Source organism: Pollicipes pollicipes, unplaced genomic scaffold (genome assembly GCF_011947565.3).
Source record: "Pollicipes pollicipes isolate AB1234 unplaced genomic scaffold, Ppol_2.1 Scaffold_7262;HRSCAF=8765_pilon_pilon_pilon, whole genome shotgun sequence".
NCBI classification, from domain to species: Eukaryota; Metazoa; Arthropoda; class Thecostraca; order Pollicipedomorpha; family Pollicipedidae; genus Pollicipes; species Pollicipes pollicipes.
The window spans coordinates 11602900-11616409 of record NW_023597055.1 but is presented as its reverse complement, the minus strand read 5'-3'; the positions used below and the strand labels follow the sequence as shown (position 1 = coordinate 11616409).

The 13510-nt window shown below is 50.3% G+C and overlaps 1 protein-coding gene across 1 annotated transcript; it reads right to left on the bottom strand.

Annotated features, from left to right (window-relative positions):
• Nucleotides 1-11878: 11878 nt before the first annotated feature.
• Nucleotides 11879-13274, bottom strand: LOC119113439 (uncharacterized). The gene is made up of 3 exons (XM_037237752.1): nucleotides 13206-13274; nucleotides 12256-12505; nucleotides 11879-12183 (listed from the first exon to the last, which is right to left on the bottom strand). Exons 1-3 carry the CDS (start codon nucleotides 13272-13274, stop codon nucleotides 11879-11881), a joined length of 624 nt encoding a protein of 207 aa, XP_037093647.1.
• Nucleotides 13275-13510: the final 236 nt, after the last annotated feature.

The window sequence follows — 13510 nt, the reverse complement described above, 5'->3', positions numbered from 1 at the left end:
TTCAGTGGTCGCCTCAGTTCAGTTCTCCGTCACGCCTCACGCCCGGGTATGGCCCACTCGTCGGTGGGCCCACCGCCTGCTTCCGCAACATTTACTGTTTTCGAACTTAATTTATACTTGAAATATAGCCAGTGGTGCCGTTTTCGTTTTCCTGAATCCTGGCGCGATCCGGGCCTGTTTGTGCTGAATGGGAGGGAATCGCTGTGAGTGTGTTCTTTCCGTCTGGTGCGCTCTGGCGAGGCCGCAAACTGGCTATGTGCCGTTCCTGCCGGACATTCTATGGTGAATCGTAGGATAGCGCGGAACGCCTTCAGGTTTGGCGACAGCACGTGAACGGAGCAGTGGTACGGGCAAAAGACGATTCTGCAAGTTTTAGAGCCTTACGGCGAGTCGATGAGGAACAAGTGGTGGATGAGAATACGCGACGACGTCACGAACGCTTTATTCCAACTTGATCTATCGAAACGGTTGCAGAGTATCACGCTTGGAAAAGCGCATCGGAGAGCCAAATGCCTACATTTTTCCGAAATCTGATCATGTGCCTAGGTGACCTGCATGTCCTCAATCTGACATGCAGGTCACCTAGGTACACGTAGTGACCCGGTTTGGTCAACCTCATTTTCAGAAAGCATGATGCCTTCAAGCTGCTTTAAATCGAAGCGCAGTTGAAGACCAGTGCATTGCTGTTCAGACCAAACGAAAGGGAAATTCATGCAATCTGCTTTAGACCGGCCGGACTTTGAACTTCAACGGTGGTGGATCACGCGCGGCGGCACGCCATGAGCCGGGCGGGTGGCAACGGCTGACGGGGCGCGATCGGCTCTCTCCGCGAGGAACTGTGGCCATGAGCTTGGGGCCATTCACTCCAATATTTGCCGCTCAGGCTGTCACTTAAGTCAGGAGGAATGCACTTAGATACTTCAATATAGCCTCAGCAGCTGAGCGCGTCGTAAAGCCCCAATGACGGCGAACTCTGGAACGGCCTGCATAACGAGTGCGTTCGGTCGACCTTACGTACCTGTCGTCTCTCACGAGCCGCGCAGATGGCGCCGTCGTGCGCCCCGTATCCTCACGGCACATCGGTAGCCTCTAAATCAAGTTGAGCTGGAGCTCAACACGAGAAGAAACAAACAACTGGTCTGAAGATGCATTACTGGCCTTCCAATCTGGCCTTAACCTGGAGCCTGAGACATGTGTTTTGCCTCAGTCGCCTGTAACCGCACCCATAGAATTCAAGACAGCACACACCTAGTTCGACACCAGCTGCGAGTGAATCAGACCGAGGCCCAAGAGAGGGTCGGTGTGTGGAGAGCCGCGTTGCCGGGGTTCGGGAAAATGAAGACCTGCAGTTTTACTGCTTTCAGCTGGCGCCTTCAGGGGATGCTTTTAAAAGGAATTGGTTGAATTAGTCGGAGAGGTTCAGAAAAAAGTTGCGTGGCGTACCATTACTGCGTCGTGCGGAGCAAGCCATCGCCGTCATCGCGGACAAGATTTGTAAGCTTCTTAAATTTCTACAAGTGTGAATGTTCGCCACGCAAGACCATTGCATTTAGACCCATTCGACCTGAAGCACAAAGTGGCTAGCGGGAGTTTGCGCAAAGTCACCAACAGTTTTCTAGAGAGATTTATCTGTAAAGGGTATGGCAGAACATGGAAATGAATCGCACGCGGCTTGCTGGAAAAGCACAGCCATCCGTCGCTTCAAATATCGAAAACAATCCAGCCAACATGTGGGTGTGTCCGGGCCACAGAGTCTACAGACACAAGCTCCGGATCAACATCAGGGTTGAGCTCAGCCACGGAAGCGCGAGCGCGGATCCCGAGATCGTGATATCGCGATTCAGCTGCGGCTTATGATTTGGAATTTTCGCATTCATGATTCCGAAGCACACCTCGAAGCAATTGCGGGCGATAATGTTTGCGACCGGATAAATTTATGGCCGTTCTTGTGCGGCCAGTTTTATGCATTTCTTTGTTCATGCAAATGCTCAGCAGGCGGTATGGGCGTGGCCTTGCGCCCGTGTCACATATCTGCGTGTATTAAAGGGAGTGTTTCTAATGTTTTCGGTTTTCTCAATAAACGCCTAAGAGGAGTTTAACAATTATCTATGGCTAATTTTGGTTGCTAAATGTGCGTTTGGGTATTGCAACAGTTTTTATTTATTTATTTGTTTTGACCGCATCAAAAGCTGTGCGTGAACAAATACAATCCTAAAAGATAAACCAATCAGCGGGCAGACAGGACGAATGCACTGGCCTATATGTGGCGAGTAACTGCGCGCTAGAGACATGGCCATTATTTTGGTTGCTAAGCAACGGGGAACAATCATTTCCCTAAAGCCTGGTGCAGCTGATTGACACGACACAATACTTGTTCCTCATCTCAGTAGGCCGACATGAATTGGCGCGCGTCAATCGACCAGCCTTACCATACGTCTAAACCCGTACACTCGCAGCCCTCGGCTGAATGTTACCAACAGCACAAAAAAAACAACGTAATGGCCGCCGCATTCGCAAGCTGCTGCCAACGCTGATAAACGGCATCCTCGGAAAGCCACTGGCTACAGCTAACGATACCTTTGCAATGATGTCGATGTGTTTAGTAGTGAATTTTGCTTGGGGGCTACCCGATAACTTCGTTCCTCCATACAAACCAAAGAAAATTTGGGGCTGTGGCAATATCTCGTCGGTGGAGGCGAATTTGTGGAAGCCAATGACACCATAATTCGTTAATCAAAATTCCCTACCATTTTACGTGCAGTCAAAAGTTCGAATTTGACTAGACACACTCCCTTAAATCGGGTACAATAATTATAATGGCAGCGTTTGTGTTCGGTACTTCGAACAGAATTATTTACCACAAGTCCCAAACATATGTTCAGTTTGTCAGGTTGACTTCGGTACCGCTCTGTGCTCTCGCTCACGTTCGCCGCTGTAAGGGGCCTGCTGAAAAACGCAACGGCTCAGGGGAGGAAGGCAGCTTTGTGCTTTCACGAAAGGTGTGGCAGAACATTCGTTCACTGCGCACAGACTTTTTCCGAAAATTGTTATTTTTATTGCACAAGACGCGGTCCAAGGCTACCGCTGCGAAAACATCTTTGAGCGAGCAGCGACTTGACAATATAAATCTAGTCGTGGCATGTTTTAAAAAACCAATGACCTCGCCATCAAAATTATGTGTATGGTCAGTGGCAGATAGCCTTATTTGACTGCCGCAGTATTCACTTTCCATGAAAAGAAAAAAAACTTGCCAAAAAGCAAGTAAAAACCAGGTTCATTGTTTTACATTCTGCTACCTGGTCCAGTATCAAATAAATGTAACCTCCTAAACATGCGTCACCCGTCTCAGGATTTGGGCCTAAATGCGTATAGCATTTGCTCGTGACCTTTCATGGGAATGGTTCACGCACCGAAGCGAGAATGCCGTTCAATGTCTGACAGGACACATAAAACGGTATTGCCCAGAGCGGGATCACGTTTTGACGTCACAGGATATGTTTCACAGTTGCACCGACTGCATTGCCGGTTAGCGAACGAATTAAATATTGACGCATTTCATGAGATGCTCTACGAAGCAAAACACAGAAGTCCAAATTTGTGTGCTTGAATCGTGGCTTGTCTGTTATGCATACGTGCGCTCACTATCTTCTTATGAATGATCGCGTAGCTTGTTTAGCAATCCACGTAGTTTAACCTTACAGTTTCAGTTCCATTCGTAGGTGTTTCTCATCGATGTGGCAGCTGATGAAACTCGCAAAGTGGAACAATGATTAGAATGCATGTTCGTAAACACGCACGAACGTTTTGGGGAATGCACAGCGACAGTCGTCACTAGCCTTTTACGAACGCGTCTCAGCTATGGTTACATCAATGGGTATAACTGCTCAAACATTCAAAGTAATCCCTTGAGGGATGAATGCGGCGCGAAACATTAATTGTAACGACTGTTGTAGGTACAGAATAGACGACAAAGGGCTTAGGCCTGCTTGTTTTACCTCTTTTGTATATACATCGACCGACATAAGCATATGATCAGTGACAACTTCCTTCTAACGACGGTCATGGAACTGGTGGTATATGGCTGCATACCATGTTTTAAGATAAAATTTGGCTCTCTACCTCACTCGCGGTGCATAGCAGCTGCGCAAGGTTGATCAAAATGTATTCTTCATTTATACATCGTTCGGGCGCCCGGTTCGGTTTCAAGGTCACGGCTACAGTCCCCGACGGAGTCAGCCGATCGCGCCGGGTCACGTGATACCAGCCCGTCGGCTCATGGCGTGCCGCCGTGCGTCATCGGCCTACGTTCAAATTCGAGCTTTGAATTTAGATTTAGATTTAGATTTAGATTTAGATTAAGATTTAGACTGATTTAGATAGATCTATTTTAAAGAGGTCGCATCGATTTCTGTTTTGAAATAAACGGCAGGTCGACCGAAGCTAAACATAACAGGACTAGTGGCTGGTGAAGAAACGCATGTTTTCGCCACTTTGTGTGGTTTCAGGCAATTTTAGCAGCAGATAGCATCCTTGCACAAGATCTCTAGGTACTTAATGTGCCCTTCCAGTCACGTGGGCTCGCATCATGCCCCATCAAGCTAATTAAGTGCCGACAGGGTGTGGAAACAAGGACAGCACGTGGCGCTGCCACAACATAATTGTTGTTGCAGCGCAACAGCGAAACAACATAATTGTGACGAAATTACCAACAGCTTTGCAAGGCTTCCCAACATCATGTCCTAGTCGCCTCGCATGGTACATACGATCCGCGCGAAACATCTTACATCCACTCACGATCTGAGTGTCTGTGTCCATTTTCCTGGCGTGGAATGGTTTCGGCTGGTGTTGTCGAAGAGTTCCGGTTGGGTGAGCGCGGCCGTGGCTGACGTCGAAGAGTTCCGGCTGGGTGAGCGCGGCAATGGCTGACGTCGATGAGTTCGGGCGGGGGGAGCGCGGGCGTGGCTGACGTTGTCGAAGGGTTCTTTGTGGGCGCGGGGGCAGACCACCCCGAGAGTACCACCGAATCGAAGGATCCTCTGTGGGCGCGGGGGCGAACCTCCCCGAGAGTACCACCGAATCGAAGGATCCTCTGTGGGCGCGGGGGCGAACCTCCCCGAGAGTACCACCGAATCGAAGGATCCTCTGTGGGCGCGGAGGCAGACCACCCCGAGAGTGTTACCGAATCGAAGGACCCTCTGTGGGCGCGTGGGCGAACCTCCCCGAGAGTACCACTGAATCGAAGGGTTCTCTGTGGGCGCGGGGACCGCTCCAACAGTATCACTTGAAGATGTCGCCCGCCGAGAGCATCATTGACGAGGGATGGCGGCTGACGACTGCCTTTTTGTTGCAGCCCGGACCTTGCCAGTCACCTGTGAGATAAGGCAAGCAGTCCATCGAGCCAGAGCAATGGAAGGTTTCATACGACACAGACATTGCAGAGCGGGCTGCTTACGGGCCGTACTAAACTAGACAACTAAGCGATTGTAAATAGCTACGCCGCCCAGTTTTCCACACGGCGCTTTCCTAATCCTCACAGCGCGAAGCTCATCTCGATGCCTCGGGTGCATGTGGATTGTCAACATCAGCGGTTTGGGGCGTTTACCGTGCCGTATTCCGAAGTGCATAGGCTGTGTTCTGCAGGCACCGCGAGGCGTTAATGTGTTAACCTCAGACGCATTGAGTTTTATAAGTAATGGAAACTCGATGGCGATTGAGGCGCCTGGGGGGAGGGGGTGAGGGAGAGCGGGGCCGTCGCGAGCTCACGCGCCATTTTGACAGGTTGCACCCCTGCTTGACCTAGATCGGTGTTCACACGGAATCGTGGACAGGGCCCAGTTATCTCGGTTCTTCCCACCACCTGTCATCGCTGTCGCGCTCACACGAAGGTGACAAGGGTCACAGCTCAGTCGCAACTTCGTGGCAGAGTTCCCATGTTGTGAAATGAGACATTTGGGATGTGCCAGTGGTTATCAGCAACCAAAATTACGCAGTTATGTTTTAGAGACAAATACCTGTTAGACATCAACCCGATGATGGTGACGTGTGTATAGCAGGGGTGTAGTTTCCTATTCAGCTGGGCGGGAGAGGCTTCAGCCCCCCCCCCCCCTTAACTTTGAGAGAAAGCTGCGCAAAATTCTGGAGAACCCGTTTGTAAGCAAATATGGGGGAAGGGTTCATAAATTGTTGCGGTTTAGCCCCCTCCCCAACTCACCTTGCGAAACTACGCCCCAGGCCTGTAGGGTGCAGCGGCTTTTAGAGATCGTAAATCTAAATTATGCAGTGGTTTAAGACGTAATGAATACGACACATTGCACTTTGCTAAGAAAGATAAAGGACTGCTGTTGCAGTGGCAGGTATAAAGGGACAGGGGATTGTTTGTGTAGTATCATCCATCCTGCCCTACCAGTGACTGCACGTTAAATGAGTTTTATACAGTTTTTAACCTTTCTTTGGGGGGTGTTATTCCAGAATTGTTTGTCATAAAAACAGCCGTTGGCTTATTGTGTTGGAGAGTATTTCTAGTTTTACGGTGCGAAGCATGTTCTGAGATGTACCTGCGTACGCGCGACGTGTAAAATTCGTAACGAATTAAAGTATTTTAACATCGTAAGTGAACAAATCCAAGTCATTTCCGGCGCAAATCTGTTATGACAATCGGTAATTAGCGTTTCAATCTTACGGGCCGATGGTGTAGCGTGGAACGATGAAGTCCGTTTGTCGCGTTCCAGCAGACCACACTTTATCACACGGTCATGCGCGAACGTCACGTCACGTGACGGATCCCGCCGCCTTTCGTCCGGAAGTCGCAACCGTCTGTGTCTGGGCGTTGTGTCTGCGACCCGCCTGCTACTGTGATCAAGAGGTCGAACCCATGCGAGGAGCAGTGCAAATGAGCTCGTCTCAAAGATCGACCCAACCACTAATTTGAGAGGTTTGTGTGAGTAACTGATACAGTCTAGCTAGATGAAGTCATGGTCTTAGTAATATGCAAAAATTTGAAGAACTTACTGAGATTAAACTGTCAGGATTTCTACAAAACTCCGCACTATTGGGCATTCGCCAAACGTGCGTGCGTTATGACACCGATGCTTCCCTTCTCGAATGATTTGGGAGCGGAAACAACTAAAATCGAGATATCATTAAGTCACATTGGTCATTAATCGGGGCCAAACATCAGAATGGTGCGTGCTGAAGTGCTCTTTCTCCGTGAATCTAGTCGTGGTTTTACCAGGTTTCGCTATGCTAGCTATGCTTGAGCCGACAAAATCACACCCTTTTTTCAGCGCTTAGCAATTCTATCATTGTTCTCACCGATTCTTTAATATCTACGTTTAAACGATATCTCCTGACGCAGGGAAGGCAGCCTATTTTCAGCAGAAGAGCTCGAAATGCCGAAAACAATAGAAGCGAATCAGGCGTTTTTGTTAATTGTAGTTCCTCTGCATATATGGCAGGAGCGCAAGAAAGAGTTCAAAGTTGGGGCCAAACGAAATACTATTGGCTAAGCAAGGTCTCCCCCATTTTGCTCTCCCCGGATTTCGACTACTTCATGTTTTCATTTGATGTGAAAAGGTGACTGATTAAATTCGACTAGTTATCGTGGATGATAATGCGTGCCCTGGTGCGACGTCAAATATCAGCAACGCTACTGCATGTATTTCCCTCTGTAAGATGCTGGCACAACTTGCATTATCTTGTTTTGAAGTGCATACCTTCTGAGCTATCCGGCGATGCATGAGCAATTCGAAAGTTTGCACTGCAAAGTAGAGAGCTGAGCGTGTCGCGTTTGATTTCATAGTCGCCAGTTGATTTGGCTTGTACTGAACGAATTTGCACTAGCATTTAATCGTGGGATGCACTCCAATGAAGTCGCTGTCTTATCTGAGTGCAGAAAACTCGCGGGGAGAATAGCTTTAATGCAGTCTCCCAGAAACATGGCATCACCAGACGTCCAGTTTTAAAACAACCAGGGGCAAAAACGTACAATCTGCAGAAGTTATACATTAGTCTAAGATTGTCAACTTAGGGTCTCTGCCACGTAGATCAGCCACAGTCGGCCACAGGCGGGGTCAGGCCACAGTTCAGTGCGTCCGGGATCAGCTTGTCTAATTTGCCTTCTATCGTCAAAGTCATCTGTCGTTGCCCTTTTTTTATTAAAGTGCCACTACCGTAGCAATTGACTGGTGTGTCCAGGATAGTGACAGCCTGCTGGCTGAGTTGTCAAAGAGAGCTCCGCTACATCCTGACTCGAAATACAACCGAGAAATCTAGGATGAATGCATCTTGTGTGTCTTATTTTGTTTGTGCTGAAGAACATCCAACCCTTTGAAGATGACGTATTCTGAACTTCCCGCTTGGCGGGGCTTAATACGGTCTAATATGATTTATTCCCAACGGGGAATCCTTGTTATGATGTTAAGCATGCGCCGCATACGAGATTTCAGAAAACCCTAAATTGTCGGCGTGTTTATAAAAAATTGCTCAGTCCAAGGATCCCAGGACACCCCGGGATTGAGCCTCTCAAAGCTTCGAGGTCCACGGATGGCAAAAACGGCCGAGGATTATCAACACTCGCCTCGAAGAGCAGCAACCCAGTCCGCCAGCCGGCTGGGGCGCTCCCAGCACCCAACGGGTCGACGCAGCATGGGGATGGGTAAGTGCCAGTCAGACACCGGGGTGGCGCTGCGATCCTTCTGCAGCTGCGCTCTTAGGCCCACTAATCGCACGGTTACAATGCTTTCTTGTACGCTACATTATTGGCCGTGCCCTCCGGTGACACGGAGACCAGACTTTTGAGCTGTTCACCTCCGTGTAGCCGATGCACACAGCTGACCTTGCGAAAGCATTGGCTCAGTCAGGGTGAGAAAAGCTACCCTCCAGGGGTTGGCCTCGGCTCTGGTCGATAGCCATGATGCAGCCTACGCCATGGACATACTGATCCCGTTTCCCGTCTAGCTGAACGATTCAGCTTGACGGGAAACGGGATCCGTTTGAAGCCGAATGGCATGTCGGGCGGGATGAGCGGGATACGTGGGATGCATGCGTTATCTCCCTTAGTCTTGTCCGTCCTGATGGTCGTCCTCAGGAATTTTTGCGTCGTCGTCTCGGTGTTCAACTGCACACATCATCTATCCTTGCAAAGCTTGGAAATTCACGTTTCATAGGAGCATGATGGACACGCCTTGCTTGAGCATCATGCGCATAATGGCAGGTATGATGGCTCCAGACCGCCGACGAAATCCATTCGGTTGTTCAGTATCCACACCCTCCCCTGGGTCTGGCACGGTGTCCACCGACTTGTAGACCCTAGCGTCCCCAGACTGCTTCTCCAGAGCCTCGACGTTGACATCATCAGCAGCAAGCTTTTCGGCGCCAGGACGGCTCGCTCCGCTTGGCTTTCGCTTGCTGTCTTCTCCTGCTGGCGTGGCTTGGCCAGGATGAGGTTGGTCATAAAGGGTCCTTCTGGAGCGTCGAGGACTTGCTGCCACCAGGGTCTGTGTCGGTATTCTCCGTGATGGGGCTGAATGCTTGCTACTGGACTTCGACCAGCAGCTGTTTGCTCGCTTCACACCGCGCACCGCGGTGCGATCGGGACCGGAGTGGTGCATAAACCTTCCTCTCGCCACGCTGATCCAGAAACATGAGCTTTCGGGCGTCCGCCTCTGGCGGTTCTCGAAGTATTAGAGGCTAAGTGACAGAGCTGCCGCTTTTATGATATAAGCTGATGGAATTTGCGCTTTACCAATATCTTGTATCATTCATGACCACAGGCACTTCTCCTTTTAACGATAACTAGCAAAGAGAGTAGTGATGTCGGTAACGTTGAAAATCCTGACTAGCTACACATACTTCATGTTCAAGTTGATCAAGAGCTGAGGGTTATGGAGTGCTTGACCCATAATCTGCCGCATCTCGAGGTAAGTGCTCCTCTGCGCTATTACTACAGAAACCCCGCGTCGTTTTCGGCCCTGACGCTAGGGCTCACCGTCAGCACACTGCTCGCCACTGCGGCGGCTACTTTGGTTCAAGTGACGATGGCTGTTGAAATTTCACGGAAGGACTGGCGCGTGATTACATTGCCATCCTTCACCCTTCCAGATGCTTCCAGTTTCCATCAAGATGATCAACCAGCTCGAGCCACAGGTCCTCACCCTGGATATCCAAGAATGGTCGACAGAGCAGAAACGAAGCCACGCAAATATGCAGAGTTTCTTTCCATCGACACGCGTTAAGTTGTTGTGCGGCCCACGCTGCCATAGCTTATCATATAGGTTAGTTAATAGAGAAGACGATCGTTTGTTCATAAACTATAAAAGCGTGATTTCAATGTTTAATCCAGAAGGAAAACTGCGTGGGGGCCATTCCCTTCCCCTCGGATCATTTCAAGGTCATTAGAAAACTGAAGGTCTTCTTAAATCTGGTTTCATTTTATTTGTTTCCAGAACGGTGGCATTGTTATGTGCATGTAGCGGAGACACAGCATAGAAGGGTGGGAGTTAAGTGAATAAAGGAGCTGTTGCACTGATGTGCACGTGCGTAACCGAATTTATTACTGAAACACGGTGCAAAATTAAGTCGCTGCACTGGGACGATGCGGAGAATCTTTTTGTCGTAAAGCAGATCGTTAGGTTTCGTATGCTAATAAAGAATATTGGCAAATTCTTACAACTAGCATTCATATGCAATAACGAACAAATCCACACATACACCTGGTTGACAGCCGATCATTGACGTCATATTTAGTGAATACAAAGACCACTGTACATGGTCATCATTGTCGATTTCAAGCTCAAAATGGGCTCAAGTGCCATATTTTATGTTGTAGTTATTGCCAAAGATGAGTTTAGCGTTGGTAATAATTGCTTCGTTCATTCAGGCAATAGCCTTATATTTTCACACCGCATCTTCAATGCCCTGGTTACCCCGCTGAATTACCCCTAAAATGACAATAGTTTTATTAGTAAAGTAGAGGCGGTTAAAACGACACTAGGACATCTGCTCTCATTAAAGTGACCCTGCTGCCCGTACTTTCAAAGCCATTAAAAACGGTTCACCGCGGCAGTTTTATTTATCACATGGGCGTGTGGACAGCAACAAGTAAAGCGAAGCACCAGATGGAAGGGTACCTTTACCATAAACACGTGACGTAAATGCAGGTCGCACACCACAGTACCGCAATTCGTCCAGTAACATAATATCGACAACAGTTCAACAGTCCGACCGTACTACTTTACTCACTTTTGGCCATTTTCAAGCCTCCATCCCCCTGGTTACACGGTGGTTACACCGGGCGCCCCCCCCCCCCCCCCCCACCCAGTTCTCTCCCCTGGTCATGCTGCGTTGAGCGTAAGTCTTCAAAAAGCTATGACAGTATTACTCTAAATGAGCTGGTAATGCAAATCAGATAATGAGACTGTTCCTTGTCATGAGAACAAGCCAACGGTAAGTGACTTCAAGGTTTTAGTTTCCTAAAGTTGTTATGGCACAATTTGCAACCACACCTTACGCTGTTCAAAACCTCTCCCTTCCTTGTCACGCTTCGCTCACGCTTCATCAAAACGCGGCCCCCTCCATGCGTAACGTAATTTATGGATGGTCCCATGTCGTCTCGTAAACTGGCGCTGATTGCGAACAACTCCCATCACACGTCTGAGAAATTGGGGCCGGTGATCAAAACCGACGCCAAGCGTGACACAAACTGAGACTGATCATCAGGACTCCCGTCAAACACACGACGCACCGCCCTTCCTCAAACCCCGTGAAACGTCTGATGAGCTACAGCTTCATCGGCAAACTCCCACCAGGTCGACGTCCAGCAGGCCGCCTCCATCGCAATTACACGACCGACGAGCGCTGACCGCCAGGCTGCCGTTAAACTCTAGGTGGACGTCAGCAGGCAGACGAAGCCGAACGACTTGTCACACCCCTGCCAGCGCCAGTGGCCGTCTGCGGTGAGCTGAACACAGTCCGCGCCGGGCACGACGTGCCCCGTCACGAGCGGTTTAATGTAGGCCGTCTCCGACCCGTCGGTCCAGGCCAGACCCTGCGAGACGTACTCCAGCCCGGTCCAGACGGCGGCGCCGCCGGCGCCTGCCACCATCGCCTCGACGGCCTTCTTCTCGGCGTCGCTGTGCACGGACACCAGGTCGGCGCCGTCCGCCAGCGCCTGGCACTGGCTGCGCGCTGCGTCCCGCGCGGCGGGCCCGACCAGCGGCCGGTCGCAGCGGCCGGCCGCCGCCTGCCAGCCCTCGGGACACGAGCCGGGCGCCGGCGTCGTTGGCGTCGAGCCCGACTGCTGGCACACGACGCCCAGCTTCTGGTCGCAAGGCGCGGCCCACCAGAGACCGGTGAAGCGGTTGAAGCCGGCGCACTTGCCGAAGCGCAGATCCGGCTGGTTGGCCTCCCAGTGAGTGGCGGTCGGCTTCGATCCGTCGGCGCGTACCCACTGCGACGACACGTAATGCAGATCGATCCAGTTGTATTCGGTTTCGAGCACTTGGTCCACCTGTGGGCGACGAGGGTAGGAACTTTGTCACGCTGCCAGAGGCAATGCGCTGGAAGATGAAGGTGGCATAGCCCAAGGTGCAGGCTTGAGTCCTCGTGTGTATGGTGCGTTACTCGATTTCGTACCAATCAGGATTGTCCCAGAATATTACTATCTGCATTGAGTTCAACGCTCAGATAATAATGATATGGCTGAATTGATCAAATGAGTGGAGACATGCAATCACACGTCTGTGGACGTACGAGACGCCACACTCAATTTCATTTGGCCTAACTGAGTACCTAATGCTTTGAACTAAATCCCGGTTGCCTGATGTGTATAACCTTTATTTTGTCGCCCTATTTTCACTTGTGGGGGTTTTGCCACCTTAGATCATTTCTTCGCCATGAACCATGCTTTTAGCACTTTAGAATACAGTTCGTTAGACACTATGCGCCATAGCAAAGGGACGACTCAGTGCGGGTGGGCGCTGTGCTTACTCGCGACTGTGTGGAGAATGTTGTGGGTTCGAATCCGACCACCGGCGCAGCGTTTCATCTTCCCCGGGGCAATCGGCATCACATATTGCTTACGCAACATAACTTGACATTGTGAACGCATGTGTAAACATCACGGCTGCAATTCGACAGGTCACTGTTCACGGCTACAACATTACTTTGAACCGCACAAGACCTCACCTTCTGCACTTGCTGGGGTCCACCATGACCAGCGTGGCATCTTTGTCGACGTAGTTGGTGCAGGCCCATTCAGCCGACTTCCAGTCCAGCATTGCAGAGATATTTGTGTATGTGGTGCCCGCGGCTCGGACCGAATGATCTGCGGATGTCGCTGAAATGTCAGCAACGTCAACAACGCCAACAACGTCTGGAATGACAACGAGTGATTGACCGCAACGCCTCGGACGCTGGGGTAGTCCCCGATGTGTCACCGCTTAAATGCTCCGCGCATGCGCTCTGCATTCGCACTTGGCATTCCGTTCTGTATTCGCGGACACGAGTGCAGAAT

Excerpts from the sequence above, each read along its gene's own strand:
- LOC119113439 (XM_037237752.1), bottom strand. The coding sequence starts at position 13,274 with ATGCTGGACTGGAAGTCGGCTGAATGGGCCTGCACCAACTACGTCGAC. Across the intron at positions 12,506-13,205 it reads AAGATGCCACGCTGGTCATG|GTGGACCAAGTGCTCGAAAC; the intron begins GTGGACCCCAGC and ends CGTCGCCCACAG. Across the intron at positions 12,184-12,255 it reads GACGCCGGCGCCCGGCTCGT|CGCGCAGCCAGTGCCAGGCG; the intron begins GTCCCGAGGGCT and ends CGCGGGACGCAG.